Below are 19,452 nucleotides of genomic sequence, written 5' to 3'. Positions count from 1 at the left end.
ATAAAATTTATTTTTTCAAATACCGATATTTTCTCATCGTTTTAATTAAATATTTCTAAAAACAAATTGATGGGGATATTTGTCTTTGTAATTTTTTTGGAAAAATGTTTTTAAAATTCTTCCAAACCCATTGAATCATCTCGGGTTTTAAAGAACTCCCAGACCCACTAAAGCATTTATCTTTATCCCAAACACGTACCATTACCGGCGCGTAGCGAGTACGCCCTCCTTAACACGGCCTTCATGTTATCTTTAGGAATAAGTTTTTGTTTTATCCTCTTAATCTTTTTCTTTTCATTTTTTTTTGGTCAGAAAACTAAAAGAACCAGCAATAGAACCAGCCACCAGTTGTCTGTGCAGAATAGAGCCTGTGGAAGAGATGAGCAAGAAGAGAGCGAGAGAGAATTTTGAGTTACCAGAGGGACAAGAATGGTGCTGCATATCTCACAGTTTCCAGAGAGTGGCTTTAAAAAACCCTAACAAAATCGCAGTGATACAGGCATCTCCCACTGCACAACTCCACAACCAATCCCTGGCATCTTCTCACATACCTCCACCCTACCATGGAGACCGCTCTTTCACTTTTTCTCATCTCTCTGACGCCATCGATTCCCTCAGCTTCCGCCTTCGCTCCATCCTCGCTGGTGCTCAGGACCCCTTCTTGATCAACCCCACAGGTCAGGGTTAGGGTTTTGATTGATTCCATATAATATGACCAAAAATCCTCTGGCGGGAGCAAATTAGCAATCCGATTTTATGTATCTTATTAATGAGATTTGCATTGAAATACATAATCTTCGTCTGCCAGGTGGGAATTGGTGGTAGAAAACATTATAAAAATAAAATGCATTTATTTTATTTTGATCCTATCGAATCTCTCTTATCATAATATATAGTAACATGAGGGTATAAATAGTGCTTTTATTGGATTCCACACTTTGCACACTTGGATGTTTAATGGGTTGCTTGAGTTTGGTCGGGAAGCAACCAAAACTGCCCTGCCAAAGCCTAGTCCACTTTTCTACAGACTACAGCAGCCTCTTTAGGCCAAGAAGTGGCAAGAGGAGACTGTGGTGGGGAAGTTATAAAACTAAAAGTATTTATTATACTTTGATCGCTTCTTTATTAATCATCCGTCACCGCCTGCCTCAGCTTATAATAAAATTGCTGGTAGAAATAGTGGTACTAATAATATTTGGATTGTTTCTATTCTGCGATTTGGATGATGTCAAATGGCTGCCTAGGTTTGGCCTTGAAGCATCCAAAACTGCCCCAGGAATAAGAAATCCTCTTTTTATCTGTTGGTAGAGTTACCAGTTTGACCCTGAAGCTTAATAAAGTGAGTAATGAGCCAATAATTTTGCCTCAAATAAATGAGCAATAAACAAAGATTTTAATAGTATATCAAGTTAAGAAATTACTATATCTAAAAGCTTAAACTATTAGTTAAAGAGATGATAATGTGTATTATGCCTACTCACTTACCTAGGCAAATATTTAGCATTGAGTAGAGTAACCTCTTATTGATTAGTGGGAAATAAAGGAAATAAAAAAAATTAGGCTTTCATGTTTCATGTTTGAAGATTAATCTCACCTATAGATGACACCTAGATGGAGGGTGAATAGATGTTTTTTAAAACAATTAGAGATTCTCATAAGTGCTCACAATTCCCCTGTTTTTCTTGATCTTCTTTTCCAGTCCAATGAACAAAGAAGCAAATTTTAAGCAACAATAGATGCACCAACACTCTCCCAAACAAGTTATTCAATGCAAGTCACATGCAAATGAAACAACACTCCCCAAACATGATATACAAGACATTGCATCAACACAAACACTCATTTTTACATGCCCCTTGACATCAATTGACAATGACTAATATATATCTTGTTCTTTCAAAGCTCCAATAGTCAACTCATGCTCTAATTAAACATTTGATATAACTCAATGAAAATATCATAGGCTAACAAAATACTAATGAAAAGACGAGATAAAAAAGAAAGACAATGAGACCAATTTTTTTAACATGGAAAACCTTCAAAGAGATAAAAAAACCAAGAGCCTCTAGTAATCAAATAATCCACTATGAAGAAAAATTAGTTGAATACAAGGTTTTACCTTGTCCAAGCCTTTTGTCATCTCCTAGACTACTTGCTTAGAACCTTCAAGATTTAACTTCCATCTTTCTTCTTTTGGAAAATACTTGGAATCCACTCCAAGCTTTGATCTCGACTTTTTCTTGAGTCCACACAAGAAGAAACTTGGGTTTGCCCCAAATATGTTGAAATTGAGAGTAATATGAGAGCAAGGATGAATAACACAATGAATCAACCCATTTGAAACAAAAATTTCTCACTCAAAAATGATTTTCAACTTAAACCCAAGTGATTTTCTCTCAAGGCAAACACTCCCCAATTTGATAAGAAAAACATGAAGCTCAAAACTAGGTTTTCACTCTTATGGCCATCCTCTATACTTCTGGAAAGAGGGCTTAAGTATTTGGGGTTTGAAACCCATTCAACGATTGAGATTTATTTGGAAAATCATGAAAATTCGTAGGTGTGATCGAAGTCTAATCGATCGAACAAGACTAAAAAAAATCTGTCAACATAAATTGTTACCCTTTAGTTTGATTGATCAGAAATCGATTCAAATGTTTTAAACACAATGTTTTACACTCTTAAGTTTCAATTTCATTTTCCAATAAAATCAATGTTTGCCATAATCCATCACCTCAAAAGCACTTATCAACTCCTCTAGCCATCTTCAAACATGAACAATTTGGAAAAGACAAGTGTCCAAGGGAGGATTTGAAGAGTATAAGCTAAGAGACACAATGAGAATTTTGACCTGAAATCACCAATACACAAAATATGCTTACAATGTAGTATTGAATTCGCTAAAAAGAAGCAAAAGTGATAAGCTAAAGGAAGGTGAGTTGATAGGTTAATTTGAAGGTCTTCAAATTTCATGACTATATTTGGTTGTTGAAAAATTCGAGGGAAAGAAAATTGGGAAGAAAGTAGAAGGAAAGAAAAAAAGAAGGAAAAAAAAATAAAATCAAAGTCACTAAATTATTTTTATATACCACCTCAAACTCATTTAATTTATTTTAACTCTTCTATATAAATATTAAATAATTTAAATGTATAAGGTTCTAACCAATTTTAATTATATTTCATTTTTTTTTTTCATTATTTTTGTATTTTCCATTGTAAAACCAAATCAATTTTTTTATTTTTTAACATTTTCTTCCTTAGTACTTTTTTTTAGAACAAAACATAGCCTATAAGTTTCATGAGCTTCCAAATGGAATGGCTTCTTTGAATGAAATTAAATCCTTAAAACTAAAAATTTAATATGCACAACATAGGAATAATAACTGAGGTTCACAAGTTTAGTGAGTGAGTTTCTAATTGTTGATGCTTTATTTTTTGTGCACTCAGCATGCTTTGGCTATTACTAGCCATATGTTTGGTTGTAGGACATAAGCATTATATTAACTTTACTAATTTAAAAGAATCATGTGTCCCATGAGCTAGTGCTATGTAGCCATCTACGTACCCTCTCCCGAGCCAAAGTATCACATTAATGAGATAAAAGTAGCCAACATTTAATAGATGCTTGAACACTTTGGGTGCCTATGAGATGTAACTGACCATCCTTGGTGGATGCCTAGGGCAATTCTTTTAATTCAACTCTAGTTGGGTGTGTTATCTGAGTGCAAGACTACTTTCACTTTCATCATTGAAGATGGGTTTAAATGTTCCTTAAAGAGGCCACCTCTCAATGATCTCCTATAATCCTTATAGGTGTCATCATGGACAAAGCACTTTGATGTTAATACCATCCATCTGAATTAGGAGCAAGGCTCAAAGGTTCCAAAATGGGCTTATTGCACTTGAGTGGTAGGATGGACTCTCCCACCACCAAGTGCCTTGGCACTGGTTTCAGGCTCTGGATTTATTAGCATGAGTTTGGGACTTGTTGAAGTGGGTTGACACACATCAAACTCATTTTAGTTGGAAAATGAGAGAGAAGCCTTGGGTTGTGGTAGGGGGTGGGGATGTGGTTTGTTAATTTTTTTTTTTTGATCAGAAAACGACATGTTCGTCATTGTCAGTCAAACACGTCTCAGCATAAAAATCATCACATCATCAGATGATGGTTGCTGTGAGCTGTTTTTGAAAAACACTATAAAGCCACTCCTTTGATAGCTGTTGGAAGACAATATAGAAAACTATTCTCTTAAATTGATATTCTTTCTTAATCTAATGTACTCTTGCTTATGAACTGTCCATAGGGGACTGTAGGATTCTTCCTAACCTCCTTTTGCCTCTCACTATGCTCTCCTCTCTTCTTGAACTTTGATATTCTCTTATGTGTCTAAGCTCCTCTCATAACCTCATACAACCACCATGTTTGTACTTGTTCTGAAAACAAATTTTTGAAAATTACTTTAAATTTTGAATGTAGCTCTTAATATTACGTTAATTTACAAAAGAATGCTAGTTCTTCTGTTTGCCTACCATCTTGTTTTCTGCACCTGATATTGTGGCTGACATGGTGCTCACTAATTTATATTCATGTGAGACACCACATTGGAGGGAAAAATAGATGGTGAGATGAACATTTCCTTGAAGGAAATCATAAAAAGTCTTGTTTTGTGAAGTTGTAACTATTTATCTTCATCAGGGGCAACTTGAAGCTGCTGATCTTCATTTTTTTTCACATGAATTCATGACATGACAAGACATGCAATACCACATGCTTGAATTTTGGATGAATACATCGCGACTTTGTTGCAGGTAATTATCTTTGTAGAAATCGGCTGGAACATGCCCCATTTTCTATGTCATCAACATCTTCCAAACCAAGTGCGGAGCAGTCTGAGGAGATTAAGAATAAAGAAATACCAAAAATATTAGGAATATATATGGTGCCTTCTGTTGAATACATAATTGCTGTTCTTTCTGTTCTTAGGTGTGGAGAGGCTTTTATGCCTCTAGATCCTTCTTGGCCAAAAGAAAGGATATTATCAATTGTTTCTTCTTCAAATGTTGACCTTATTATTGGGTGCAGATCTTCATTTGATACAAGTGGTCACTTCAAACTTGATAAATCTCATTGGCTTGTGGATTGCAATAGTTGTCCTGTTTTGTCTATGTCCATGGAAGACAAACTTCAAAACCGTAGTGATTTATCAGAGTTAGTTTGGCCTTGTGAAAAGGAAGAACTAAGGCTATTTTGTTATTTGATGTATACATCAGGATCAACTGGAAAGCCTAAGGGCATATGTGGCACTGAAAAAGGTAAAGCATTGGATTTATTGCACATATAATTACATTCCAAGATTACAAAGCATGCTCTATGTTTAACTGCCTGTTTGCATTATTCTATTTTTCTTTTGGGTGGGCAAAATTCTTCCTTTGCTAGTTTCAATGTTATTATTATTATTATTTTTTTGTTTTTCATTTATTATTTTTGATGTGAACATATTCATTTTGGAAGATTCTTAATCATAATATTCTACCGCCTAAGTAATCTGCTTAATTCTTTTCATTTCATACTGTTGGGTCAACCAGATTAGCTGTATTTCACACTTGTTCCTGTTATCCAATTGTGTTTTGGAATGACTTCTGCTACTTCAGCTTCCTAACAAGTTTTTGCCCTCGTCTTGTTTCAAACTAGCAAAACAAGAGGAATCATGTCTATCAGGACACGAAAAGGTTGAATGGATTCTCTATAGACAGACACAAACTAGAGCAATTTTGTGGGGATCTTGTATTTGACAATGAGGCAGTTATTAATCAGATTGCATTTGATTCATTTTTATTTTTATCCTATTCTTCGTTTGTTTTGTCATTTTTATTTTTTCTTTTTTAAATACACATTTATATGATATGCATTTTTATTTTCATTTTTTTTTGTCCTTTTTAGGCCTTTTAAACCGCTTTTTATGGATGCAAGAATTTTATCCCCTGCTTGGAGAGGAGATTTTGTTGTTCAAAACATCGATAAGCTTTGTTGATCATCTGCAAGAATTTCTTGGTGCTATTCTTTCTGCTTGTACGTTGGTTATACCTCCCTTCAACGAGCTAAAACAAAATCCATTTCATGTTATTGATTATCTAAAGGTAAACTTGCATATTGAGGTTTATTTGAGCTAGAGTTCAAACCATTCTCAGGATGACAGCCTTGGAAAAGCTGAATTTATGAAAATTATGATTTGATTTCAAACTGCCAAGATTTAATTATTTTCAATAATAATTATGAGAAAAAGGAGTGGCTATGAGAAGTCGAGCTGTTTGAAGGGTTATCTTTTTTCCATTGCCAAGTTAGAGTCTAAATCAAAGACTACCTTGAGTCTTCAGTCCACAGTCCATCACAGGGATTGATTTGTTTAGGACATACCTGATTTAGCATAATCATTGAATGGTTGTATCTCCAATAAGAAGATCCTATTTGCCACCATCCACAATTGTTGTGCAGACCAGTAAAGCCATCCTGCTTCACCCTATGAGGTGCAACATTATTGTTTAGGGAATTAGTTTTGTGCTCATTCACCATTGCCTATTTTGCAACCTTTTTTTTATTTTTTGATAAGCCAAGAGTGCATAAATATATATAAAGTGCCAAAAGGATGCACCAAAGTACATGGAATGTATATAAATTGTGCCTGAAAGCACTATTAACAAGAGAGAACACAAAAAATGACACCTTCTTTGAACAAGAACCCAACCACTCTACAAAATCGAATAAAGACATAGAATCAATTTCTATGCACATCTTTACCCAAGTAAACAAATTACTAAGAAAGGAATTCTTCAAAAAATGAGCTGAATGCTCCTCATTATCATACGACTTATGATTCCTTTCCTTCCAAACAGTCCAAAGAATACATAAAGGAGTTGCTCTCCAAACCTTCTTATATCTTTTTCCACAAAAGAACCATGCCGCTCTAATAGAGCCTCCTTAATGGTAGTAGCTTGCACCCAATGGATACCAAATAGATCAAACAACAATTGCTAAAGCATTCTGACTTTTAAACAATGCAGAGGATGTGATCTATGGATTCTTCCTCTTCTTTGCAAACAAAATATCTATTGGAATTTTGTGTGTGCTCCTTCTATAGCCTAGAAGAACTACTACTCGTTAGTTCAAGCCTCTTGCTCTTAGTTGTATCATGCGTAACTTTGAAGGATAAACTTGGTAATCCAGTCTCTTTAGGCATTCAAGCCTCTTTTGGAGATTACAGGGTGTCTTAGTTGTATCATGCTTAACATTGAAGGATAAACTTGGTAATCCAGATTCTTTAGGAATTCAGGCCTCTTTTGGAGATTACAGGGTGTCTTGGTCCAGCTTTCCCTAGGCTGGTTAGTCATGGTTGGATCATTTAATAACTATGGTGAAACTAATATTAAGAGGCTTGAAAGAGGTCTCGCACTTGGCTCGTTGTAACATCTTTAAAAGTACGTTAGTTGTTATTGACTTTATCTTCCACACATGAAAGAATATCGTTAAGATATGCTTATTTTATTTGATAGGACCTAAGACTTGGCAGGGAGAGTTTTGTTGGAGTTGGAGCTTAATGTTTTTGCGGATAGGTGAGCCTCATATTGGTGGGAGTTTTTTTGGGAATTTCCTTTTTCTTGGATTGGTTGTAATCAAAATAGCTTGATTCTTGTTTTGTTATGTACATAGGGGGTGATTTTTTTCCCAATGTTTTTGAAGCTTCTCTCATTGTTTTTTTATTTATTTATCAATATTTCCCTCTATCAGCCAACCAACAAGGGGAAAAAAGTGATAAATCTCTTTACTCCAAATGTAAGTCTAAGATAATCTTTGAGCAAGCAAGTTGCGTTTCTCCCTTCACATTTCTTGAGAAAGGAGTTTCTCAACTCAATGGTGGAGTAAGATGATAATAAAACCCCATCTTTAGATATTGAGCATTAAGTGTCGAAGGGAGATTGAAGAATAAAAGGTAGAAAATTCTTTGATTGATATTTTTAATCTATATAGAGATCCGTATATATATACAGATTCCTAGCCTAGCACCGAAATTAGTAACCTTCCTAACCTAATTACAACCAATCCCTTTGATTGTGAGATTCTCCTAATTCACTTCCAAATTACAATATTATACAGTTACAACTTTCTAATTTCATTCTTCTACACTCCCCCTCAAGTTGGTTAATAGATGTTTTCCATTCCCAACTTGGATACACATACTTGAAACGTTGTACTGCTTAAACCTTTGGTGAGTATATGTGCAAGTTGGCGGTCAATAGACGCATAAGGAGTATAAATCAATCCACTAGCTAACTTCTCCTTAATAAAATGTCTGTCTATCTCTAAGTGCTTCGTTTGATCATGTTGCATTGAATTGTGTGCAATACTGATTGCAGATTTGTTGTTGCAATAAAGTGTCATTGGGCCATCCCATTGAATCTTCAAATCTTCCAAAATGATCTTCAGCCATAGTAGTTCACACATTTCCTAAGCCATTGTACAAAATTCTGCCTTTGCACTCAATCTAGCTACTAAATTCTATTTGTTACTTCTCCTTGTTAGTAGATTTCCATTGAGAAAGGTACAATACCTAGTGGTTGATCTCCTGTCAACCACATATGCAACATAATCTACATCTTTGTACGCTTTTAATACTAGCCTCTAGCTTCGTTTAAACAGGATTCCATTTCCTGGAGACCCTTTGAGATACCGTAGCACTCTATTGGCTAATTGTAGATGTATCTCTTTTGGATTGTGCATGAACTGGTAAATCATACTCACAACATATGCTATGTTTGGTCTTGTGTGAGAGAGAGAGATGAGTTTTCCTACCAGACATTGATACATCCCTCCATTTACAACAACATCTTCCTCAACCTCTCAAAGTTTATGATTAGGATCTATTGAAGTGCTTGCTGGTCTATATGCCAACTTTCTTGCTTCCTTGAGAAGGTCCATTACATATTTTTGCTGAGAAATAAAAATGCCCTGCTTAGAATGTGCAACCTCGATTCCTAGGAAGTATTTCAACCTTCCTAATTCTTTAATTTCAAATTCCTTGGTTAAGCATTGCCTTAAAGTTTGTCTCTCCTTTTAATCATTTCCTATCATGATTATATTGTCTACATACACCAACAGAGCGGTAACTCCCCTTGAATTTGAATGTTTGATGAACAAAGTGTGATATTCTTGACTTTGTCTGTGTCCCATGTTTTTCATTACTTTGACAAACCTTTCAAACCATGCTCTTGAAGACTGTTTTAGTCCATATAGAACTTTTTTAAGTTTACATACCTTTTTAATGGCTAGGTTAGTTCCAAATCCAAGAGGAACTTCCATGCAAATTTCTTCTAAGTCTTCATGCAGAAATGCATTTTTGACATCGACTTGTTGTAGATCCCAGTTATTTTTTTTTTTGATTGGAAACGACACAAAGATATATTGATAGAAAAAAGAAGTACAAGAAGAAGGATGAGAAATCCTCCCACCAAAGACAACTAAATTACAGGAAACTACACATAAAACAAACGAACTCCCACTAAGGACCAATCCTTATGGAGTACATACCGCTATCCAATCCAGTTGAATCACATTAAGGGGAGTCCCCTTAAATGCCTTGGAACAGAAATCCCAAAGGGAAGCAAGGAAAACAATAAAGTCCCAAAGGAACTCTGAATTCCTTGCTTTATCCTCGAAAATTCTTGCGTTTCTTTCCCACCACACAACCAGAGCGATGCTCGCAGCTTGCCACAAAACTATCCCTCTCTTAAAATCACCGAAGCCTTTAAATTTGATGGACATCATGTCATATATGCTCCTTGGGGGAACCCAATCCATCTTAGCTAATTGAAATAACTTGTGCCACAACCCAATCGTCAAGGAACAATGAAGAAAAAGATGATCTGCTGATTCCCCATGCTTCATGTACAGAATACAAATATCAGGACTAAGGGCTTTGTAGGGTTTTCTCACTTGTAACATGTCATTAGTATTCACCTTCTTGTGTGCCACTAACTAGACAAAGGACTTCACTTTGAAAGGAACTTGAGAATTCCAAACGAACTTTGAAGGAAAGTCCTGAGGAGATCCAGAAGATTGAGATAATGCTAGAAAAAAGGATTTGACTGAAAAAAGCCCTGAAGAGGATAATGGCCATAATCTGGCATCTGGGACCGAAGGAGATAGATACAAATCATCAAGTGACCGCACGAGGCCTTCTAAGTCCTCAATCTCAGAATCTGACAGGTTACGACAGAAATTCAAATTCCAAGAGAAAGGACGAGATGGACCGAGAACTGAAGAAATAGAAATGTTTTTATCCACGACTACTCTAAATAGTCTTGGATATTGGGTTCCCAAAGGTTGGTCCTCCCACCACAAATCTTCCCAGAACTTAATACTTTCCCCGTTTCCTACCACATACCGAGTAAACAAGGAAAACCCCTGAAAGACTTGTGCAATAGCCTTCCAAGGACAGCGATGTGACCATCTGACTAAAGTGTTAGCATCCCAACCATTAGAGTGTGAACCATAAATGCTTAAAATGACCTGATGCCAAAAAGCTGAACCCTCTCTAGGATACCTCCATAACCATTTCCCTAGAAGAGCGAGATTTCTCCAAGAAATATTCCCAAAACCCAAACCCCCTATTGTCTTCGGTTTGCACACAACATCCCACCTCACTAAATGATCCCTTTTGCCTTCCCCAACCCCTGACCATAAAAAATCCCTTTGCAACCTCTCGATTTTTGCAGCCCCTGAAGCGGGAATCTTAAATAAGGAAAGGAAGAAACATGGCAAATGGGTAAGACAAGATTGGATAAGAGTTATCCTCCCCCCGAAGGATAAGTAGGCCTTTTGCCACCCATCTAATCTACTTGAGATTCTCTCAATCACTGGATCCCAAAAGCCACACGCCTTAGGGTTCTCGCCCAAAGGGAGACCCAGATAGAGAATAGGCCATCCAGACGCCTTACAATCAAGCATCACAGCCAATCTTGAAAGATGAGCCTGATCAAGATTGATGCCATAAATACTACTCTTGTCAAGATTGACCTTGAGCCCAGAAATGTGCCCAAACACTAACAAAAGACTCTTCAGAGTCTGCAGCTCTTCCTCCCTTGAGTTAGAAAAGAATATGGTATCATCAGCAAATTGCAAATGGGACACCCTAGTTCTATTTCTACCCACCCTGAAACCCTTCATCATATTTCTTTCCTCTGCTCTCATAAGCATTCTACTCAGTACATCTGCGACTAAAGTAAACAAAAAAGGGGATAAAGGGTCGCCTTGTCTTAATCCTCTTGATGCCTTAACCCACCCTTTAGTGCTACCATTCACCAAGATTGCATAAGATACCGAGGATAAACATCCACTCATCCATTTCCTCCATCTAGGACTGAACCCCTTCTTTTTTAACACATGATCCAAAAAATCCCACTTCACGTTATCGTAGGCCTTTTCAAAGTCTATTTTGAATACGACGCCTTCCTCCACTGACTGTCTTCTCTTGTCCACTATCTCATTCGCTATAAGAACTGTGTCCAATATTTGTCTCCCTTGAACAAAAGCTACCAATGATAGCAAAATACTTATCGTGTTCATATTTGCAATTGGGGTAAAGGTCTCTACATGATCCACACCATATGTTTGAGTGTATCCCTTACCCACTAATCTTGCCTTATACCTCTCTAACGACCCATTTGCTTTATACTTAACAGTATAAACCCACTTGCATCCAATTGGTTTTTTTCCTGCAGGCAAATCTATCAACTCCCAAGTCTTATTCTTCTCCAACGACTCCATTTCTGCATTCATGGCGTGTTTCCAATTTTCACCGGCTAAAGCCTCAGATAGTGGTAGGAATATGGATATTGTTCAAACTTGTAAGAGAACTCTTATAAAACTAAGACAACTTTTTGAATGACACAACATGGGAAAGTGGATACAAGGGACGTTTAGTGCATTCCCTCGTTCCCTTCCTGATGACAATAAGAAGTTTTGACTCAGTTTGTAAGGAAGGATGAGAAACTGTTACCTCATTCCTAGATGCCGTTAGATTCTTGGACTTATATAAGTCTAGGGACTACAACTTTCTTCCTTGAGTATGCTTTGCTAGTCATTCAATTCTCAAGAGCAGGCTCAATGGGTGATGACTCAAGTTCAGGAGCAGGATCAATGGGTGACGACTTAGGTTCAGGGACAGGATCAATGGGTGACGATGACTCAGGTTCAAAGACAGAGGGTACAGATACTGGACCAATGACTTTAGGAGGGTCAATGAGAAAGGGATCAATTAAATAGGAATTCCAATCCTTGTCCTCCTTGATGGAATTCTCCCCCTGAAGATAAGGAGTGGGAAAATAAGACTCATTTTCATTGAAAGTAACATCCGCTGAGACAAAAAATTTTTGGATGGTGGATGGTAACACTTATACCCTTTTTGAGTTGAGGAATATCCTACAAAAATACATTTGATTGCTCTTAGGTCCAATTTTTCCCTGTTTGATTGTGAACATATACAAAGGATACTGACCCAAGTATCTTAGGAATGAGATGGTTTGTGGTTCTCATATTAGGATAGAATGATGAGAGTATTTCCATGGGGCTTTTGAAACCTAGGACTTTGGAAGGTAATCGGTTTATGAGATGTGTGGCAGTGAGGACGACTTCCCCCTAATAAGATTTAGGCGCATGATTGTGAAACAAAAAAGCTTGTGTTGTATTAAGGAGGTGACCATTTTTTCTCCTAGTAACTCCATTTTATTGAGGGGTGTTGACACATGATGACTCATGAATTATTCCCTCATGTTGAAAATATGGAATTAGGACTTGATTGAAATAATCTCTGGCATTATTCTAGAGATCCCTTGTATATTCCTATATATAGGCTTGTACATAGAATTGTGTAGGGTGTTTTAGAATATTCCTGATTTGTAAGGAACCCTCCAAGGTTCCAGAAAGTTCCATTGGTGCCTTTAAATAGGTGAAGGCCTCATTTGGCCAAGGCACCGAGCAAGTGAGTTCCAAAGCACTTGTAAAGCTTCCTTTGAGCAATAAAATCTTCCATTCTTAAAGATTTGCCTACTACGCCTTCTAAAACTTCCGAGTCGTGAGCATCTTAGCCTAGCAAGCTAAGCATCGGGAGTAAGGCTAACTTAGCAAAATCAAGAGTCTTGACTTGTTTAAGTGCCACATGAGTTTAGGAAAAGACTAAGTCCATGATAGTCGGTATTAGAGCGCGACTACGAAATGGGTATAGTAAAGGAAGCATGTCGAGCTCCAACATGGACGAGATTAGTGAGCAAACCTGTGGGAGGGAGACCAAGCCTACTACATGGGGTAAGGGCAGGAAGGATAAATCTTGTGATGCCTTAGCCAATATGGAGGTAAGGCTAGCCAAGGTGGAGCTAGCCATGGCAGACACCTAGGAAGGGGTGGACTTGATTGAGCAAGGCATGGAGAAGGGTTTAGAGGATCTAAGGGAGCAGATCCCAAACCTTTGTGAGGGGGTGCTAAGCTCACAAGTTTAGCCGGTGTCACTTGAGTTCATGTCCTTCCAAGACAAGGTCATGAACATGTTTTCTAACATGAAGTCAAGGGTGGAGGCCTTGGCTGCACGCATGGAGGCCCGAGACCAGGTGGTTTGACAAGAGTCGACCATATACAAGATTGTCATATCAGCACGAGTCATGACCACTAATGAGGCACCAAGGGTGGAGGTGCCCAAGCCACACACGTTCAGTGGCAAGAGGGATGCCAAGGAGCTGGACAACTTCTTGTGGCACATGGAGCACTACTTTGAGGCTATCGCACTAATGGAGGAAGCCACTAAGGTACGTATCGTGACCCTCTACCTCACCGATAATGCTACTCTATGGTGATGTCAAAGGTTTGTCGATATAGAAAAGGGGACGTGCACCGTAGACACATGGGACACCTTTAAGTGAGAGATCAAAAGGCAATTCTACCCTGAGGATGTGGCTTACCTGGCAAGGAAAAATATGAAGCGTCTCAAGCACAGGGGTTCAATCCGTGAGTATATCAAAGAGTTCTCTACACTTATGCTTAAGATACCTAACATGTTTGAGGAGGAGCTTTTATTCAACTTCATGGACAACCTGCAAAGTTGGGCCGAGCAAGAGTTGAGGAGACGTGGTGTCTAAGACCTAGCCACGACCATGGCAGTAGTAGAGTCCTTGGTGGAATATGAGAGGGGAGACTCCTCCAAGCCAAAGCCACAATCCAGGGGTAATCATGCCAAAGGTGGGGGAGACAAGGGATCACGGGGCTACACTCCCAAGGAAGGATCAAGCAAAGGCCCTAGTGGCAAGGATGGCAAAGGCAAGGACAAGCGGAAGGAGTTCACGCCCAGGACTAACTGCTTCCAATGTGATGGTCCACACTGGGCGCGGGATTGCCCCTAGAGGAAAGCCCTAAATGCCATGATCGAGAAGAAATAGAAGGAGGGCGATGCTCATGTGGGATCATTACAACTCCTAAATGCCCTTAAGGCCACGCCGGTGCCTAAGACGCATCAAGGCAAAGGGCTAATGTATGTAGAAGCCTTTGTAAATAAGAAGGCAACCAAGGCCCTGGTGGACACTAGTGCCACTCATAGCTTTGTCTTAGAGGATGAGGCAAAGAGGTTGGAGCTCCAAGCATCCAAGGAGAGAGGTTGGCTCAAGGCAGTTAATTTAGTTGCTAAGCCATCACACGAAGTAGCACGCGGGGTGGCCATGCACATTGGTTCATGGGAAGGGTGGGTCAACTTCACAGTTGCACCCATGGATGAATTTAAGATGGTATTGGGGATGGACTTCCTACGGAAGGTCAAGGCTGTGCCACTACCCTTCCTACGCTCAATGGCTATCCTGGAGGAGGAGAAGCCATGCATAGTCCCTACGGTCACCGAGGGTTCACCCAAAACCCTTGTGTTATTGGCTATGTAAGTAAAGAAGGGGTTAAAATGGAAGGAGGTGACCTACCTGGCCACCCTTAAGGAAGAAAAGGATGATGGGTAGGGGGAGCCCAGGCCTAAGGAAATCGAGGGAGTCCTTGATGAGTTCAAGGATGTGATGCCGCCCGAGTTACCCAAGAGACTCCCTCCTAAAAGGGAGGAAGACTATAAGATTGAGTTGGAGCCAGGAGCTAAACCCCTTGCTTTGGAGCCATATAGGATGACACTGCCCGAGTGAGAGGAGCTAAGGAGACAACTCAAGGAGTTGCTGGATGCGGGATTCATCCAACCTTCTAAAGCTCCCTATGGCGCACCGGTCTTGTTTCAAAAGAAGCACGATGGGTCCCTACAGATGTGCATCGACTACCGGGCACTCAATAAGGTAACAATAAAGAATAAGTACCCCATTCCACTCATTGCTGATCTATTTGATCAACTTGGTAAGGCAAGGTACTTCACTAAGTTGGACTTGAGATCGGGCTACTACCAAGTGAGGATTGCGGAAGGGGACGAACCAAAGACTACATGCGTGACCTGGTATGACTCATACGAGTTCTTAGTGATGCCCTTCGGTTTCACCAATGCACCAGCAACGTTCTATACACATGAACAAGATCTTCCATTCCTACTTAGACAAGTTTGTGGTGGTATACTTGGATGACATAGTCATCTATAGTAGCACCCTGGAGGAGCACGTGGAGCATTTAAAGAAGGTCTTTAAGATCCTAAGGCAGAACGAGCTATATGTAAAGAAGGAGAAATGCTCCTTCGCTAAGGAAAATGTGAGCTTCTTAGGGCATTGCATCAAGGATGGCAAGTTGATGATGGATGACAGCAAGGTGAAGGCCATCCAGGAATGGGACCCGCCTACTAAGGTACCTTAGCTAAGGTCTTTCCTTAGCTTGGTTAACTATTATTGACGGTTCATCAAAGGTTACTCTACAAGGGCAGCTTCACTCACTGATCTTCTTAAGAAGAACAAGGCATGGGAGTAGGACGAAAGGTGCCAACAAACCTTTAAAGATCTAAAAAAGGCTGTGACTGAGGAGTCGGTGTTGGCACTACCCGACCACATCAAGGTTTTTTAGATATACACAAATGCCTCAGACTTTGCTATTGGGGGAGTCCTTATGAAAGATAGCCATCTGGTCGCCTTTGAGAGTCACAAGCTGAATGACACGGAAAGGCGCTACACGGTGCAAGAAAAGGAGATGATTGCCATCGTCCATTGCTTGCGCACTTGGAGGCACTATCTTCTTAGGTCTCACTTCATAGTGAAGACCGACAATGTTGCCACTAACTACTTTCAAATGTAGAAGAAACTAAGTCCTAAGCAAGCTAGGTGGCAAGACTTCCTGGCTGAGTTCAACTATACGCTGGAGTATAAGCTAGGAAGCGCTAATCATGTGGTCGACGCCCTAAGCCGCAAGGTAGAGCTAACATCCATGACGAGTCAACCCTAAGGGGACATAATGGATCTTCTAAGGGAGGGGTTGTAACATGATCCAATGGCTAAGAGCCTCACTGCCTTGGTCCATGAGGGGAAAACTAAGCGGTTTTGGGTAGAGGACGACCTACTCTACACTAAAGGGAGTCGACTCTATGTGCCTAAGTGGGGGAACATAAGACGGAACCTGATTAAGGAGTGCCATGACACCAAGTGGGGTGGGCACCTTGGGTAACGACGCACAAGGGCACTACTTGAGTCAACTTACTATTGGCCTCAAATATGGGATGAAGTTGAGGCCTATGTGAAGTCTTGTCTTGTGTGCCAACAAGACAAGGTGGAACAGTGACAACCTAGAGGCTTGTTGGAGCCACTACCTATAGTGGATTGTCCATGGGAGAGCGTCACTATGGACTTCATCATTGGGCTACCCAAGTCCGAGGGCAATGACTCTATCATAGTAGTAGTGGACAGGTTCTCCAAGTACGTGACCTTCATAGCAGCCCCTACTGACTGCACTATAGAAGAGACAATAAGGTTGTTCTTGAAGCACGTGGTCAAATACTAGGGGTTGCCTAAGTATATTATTAGTGATCGTGACCCACGGTTCACTGGGAAATTTTGGACGGAACTCTTCAAACTTATGGGTTCGGAGCTTCACTTCTCCACAAGCTTTCACCCACAGACGGATGGGCAGACTGAGAGGGTGAACGCCTTATTGGAGCTATACTTGAGGCACTTCGTGAGTGCTAACCAGAAGGATTGGGCTAAGTTACTAGATGTAGCCTAGTTCTCATACAATTTGCAAAGAAGTGAGGCAACCAACAAGAGCCCGTTCGAGCTAACCATAGGGCAACAACCATTAGCTTCTCACACACTAGTGATAGGCTATATGGGGAGAAGTCCAACGACTTTCAAGTTTGCTAAAGGGTGGCACGAGCAAGCTAACATAACACGCTCATACTTGGACAATGTCGCTAGGAAAATGAAGAAGTGAGCTGACAAGAAGCGACGTCACATAGAGTACACAAGCTCCTTTCTCATCAATTCAAGTTGCTAAGGCTGGTGCATAAGGGCCTTGTGAGGAGGTATGAAGGACCCTTCCCCATACTTGGGAAGGTCGGCAAGGTGTCCTATAAAGTTGAGTTACCGCCGAGGTTGAAGATTCATCCCGTCTTCCACGTAAGTTACTTAAAACCATATCACAGAGACAAGGATGATCCAAGTCGAGGGATGTCTAAGAGGGCACCTACAGCGGTTGTGACCTCCTATGACAAGGAGGTAGAACACATCATTGCAACCCGAGTCATCAGGAGATGAGGCGTGCCTCCTGGTACGGAGTACTTGGTGAAATGGAAAGGACTACTAGAGAGTGAGGCTAGTTAGGAGTTAACAGATGCACTATGGTAGTTCCAGGAGCATATTGAGCGGTTTCGGGTGGAAGGCGCGATGAGGACATTTGCAGCTTAGGTGGGGGAGAGTGTCATAGGATGCTTCAAATCAAGGTTCAAAGTATCGGTCGAGTTCGGTACGACTCGGCCGAGTCGTATCCGCCTCAACACTTGTCGCGATGAGATCGATACCAGATACAGTATAATGCACGAACTCGGCTGGGAATCGGTTTGACTCGGTTGACTCGTCTAAGTTTCCGAGTTAACTTGGTTGACTCGGTTAGGTTATAGAGAAATTTCAAATTTTTCATAAAATTAAAAATAAAAATAAAAATCAGAGATTGCCCTTTCAAAATCAAACACCTATTCTGAAATTTAAAACCATCAATGAGAAGATCAAAGAAGACGAAGAAGAAAACCCAACCCATGACCCGTTCGGAAATTAACGGAGAAACCACCGAAGGATGAGGGCATGATTTAGGATTTACTTACCTGATTTTCCTCAAAATCGAGCATTACTGGAGGGTGGAGCTTTGGTGTCGATGGTGGTGACTCGTCAAGTGGACTTTATCTGTCACTGGTGACGTCGACAAGACAACCCCCTCACAGTCAAATTCCTCTCCCTCCCATGTTAGGTCTTACATGGTTGCAAATTTGCGATTGCAGGTGGTGTCGTCTATGGGTCTTGACAACAATGGTGGGAGATTGGGAGCTCTGTTGTGGGTCTTTGACAACAATGGTGGCATACGAGGGTGGGAGATTAGGAGGTAAAATTAGTAAAGTAAAAAACTGCCTTTTATATTGATTTACATGGGGAATTGAGTCCTCGATTTACATGGAAAATACCTTTCATATAAACACTTTAATATGATTTAATAGTAAAATATTAGGAGAATTGATTACCTGATTTGCTAAAGTAAAATGATATGAAAGGTATAGATGAGGTTTAATGATAAATTAAAGTGTTTATATGGCAAAGTGAAAATTAAATCCTCAATTTTTAATATTATCACAAATAACTTTAACCTAAATGTGAAAAAAATTATTAAAATTTTCAACTTATTTAATTATATCTATTTTATTTTTTAATTTATATAATTATTTGAAAATTTTAATTATCTTATTTTACGTATCGCCCGATACCGAATCGAGACACCGAGACCGTTATGCCTCGTGACCCTCCGAGTCAATGACCGATACCGCGACTTTGAACTATGCTTCAAATGAGCCTCCCCATGGGTTTATATAGAGCCCAGGAAGCTTTTGGAGACTCCTACACTTAACCATTGGTGGGAAGAATGTGGAAGGTTTTAGAGATGCCTAGAGATGTCCACACATCTCTATGGAAGACATGAGAGGAGTCCAAGGCTTTCTAGAGAATTCTAGAGATCCCTTGTATATTCTTATACATAGGCTTGTACATAGAATTGTGTAGGGTATTCTAGAATATTCCTGATTTGTAAGAAACCCTCCAAGGTTCCAGAAAGTTCCATTGGTGCCTATAAATAGGTGAAGGCCTCATTTGGCCAAGGCACCAAGCAAGTGAGTTCCAAAGCACTTGTAAAGCTTCCTTTGAGCAAAAAGTACCATCATCGTCTTTCTTGGAAAAAATTTCAGAGATTACTCGATTTTCCATAGGAGA

The 19,452-nt window shown here is 39.6% G+C and overlaps 1 protein-coding gene across 1 annotated transcript; it reads left to right on the top strand.

Annotated features, from left to right (window-relative positions):
- The first annotated feature begins 317 nt into the window (after positions 1–317).
- LOC117929941 (putative acyl-activating enzyme 19) lies at positions 318–7,593 on the top strand. Its single transcript, XM_034850390.1, has 4 exons — positions 318–677; positions 4,810–5,313; positions 5,942–6,138; positions 7,549–7,593. Exons 1-4 carry the CDS (start codon positions 380–382, stop codon positions 7,591–7,593), a joined length of 1,044 nt encoding a protein of 347 aa, XP_034706281.1. The 5' UTR covers positions 318–379.
- The last annotated feature ends 11,859 nt before the right edge of the window (positions 7,594–19,452 follow it).

Source organism: Vitis riparia, chromosome 2 (assembly GCF_004353265.1).
Source record: "Vitis riparia cultivar Riparia Gloire de Montpellier isolate 1030 chromosome 2, EGFV_Vit.rip_1.0, whole genome shotgun sequence".
Classification (NCBI taxonomy): domain Eukaryota; kingdom Viridiplantae; phylum Streptophyta; class Magnoliopsida; order Vitales; family Vitaceae; genus Vitis; species Vitis riparia.
This window is presented reverse-complemented; position numbering and strand designations above follow the sequence as displayed.

Bases quoted from the DNA above. Each gene is read 5' to 3' on its own strand.
- LOC117929941 (XM_034850390.1), top strand. From the start codon at position 380: ATGAGCAAGAAGAGAGCGAGAGAGAATTTTGAGTTACCAGAGGGACAA. The intron at 5,314-5,941 runs GTAAAGCATTGG...TGTCCTTTTTAG, and splicing joins CATATGTGGCACTGAAAAAG to GCCTTTTAAACCGCTTTTTA. The intron at 6,139-7,548 runs GTAAACTTGCAT...TTTATTTGATAG, and splicing joins ATGTTATTGATTATCTAAAG to GACCTAAGACTTGGCAGGGA.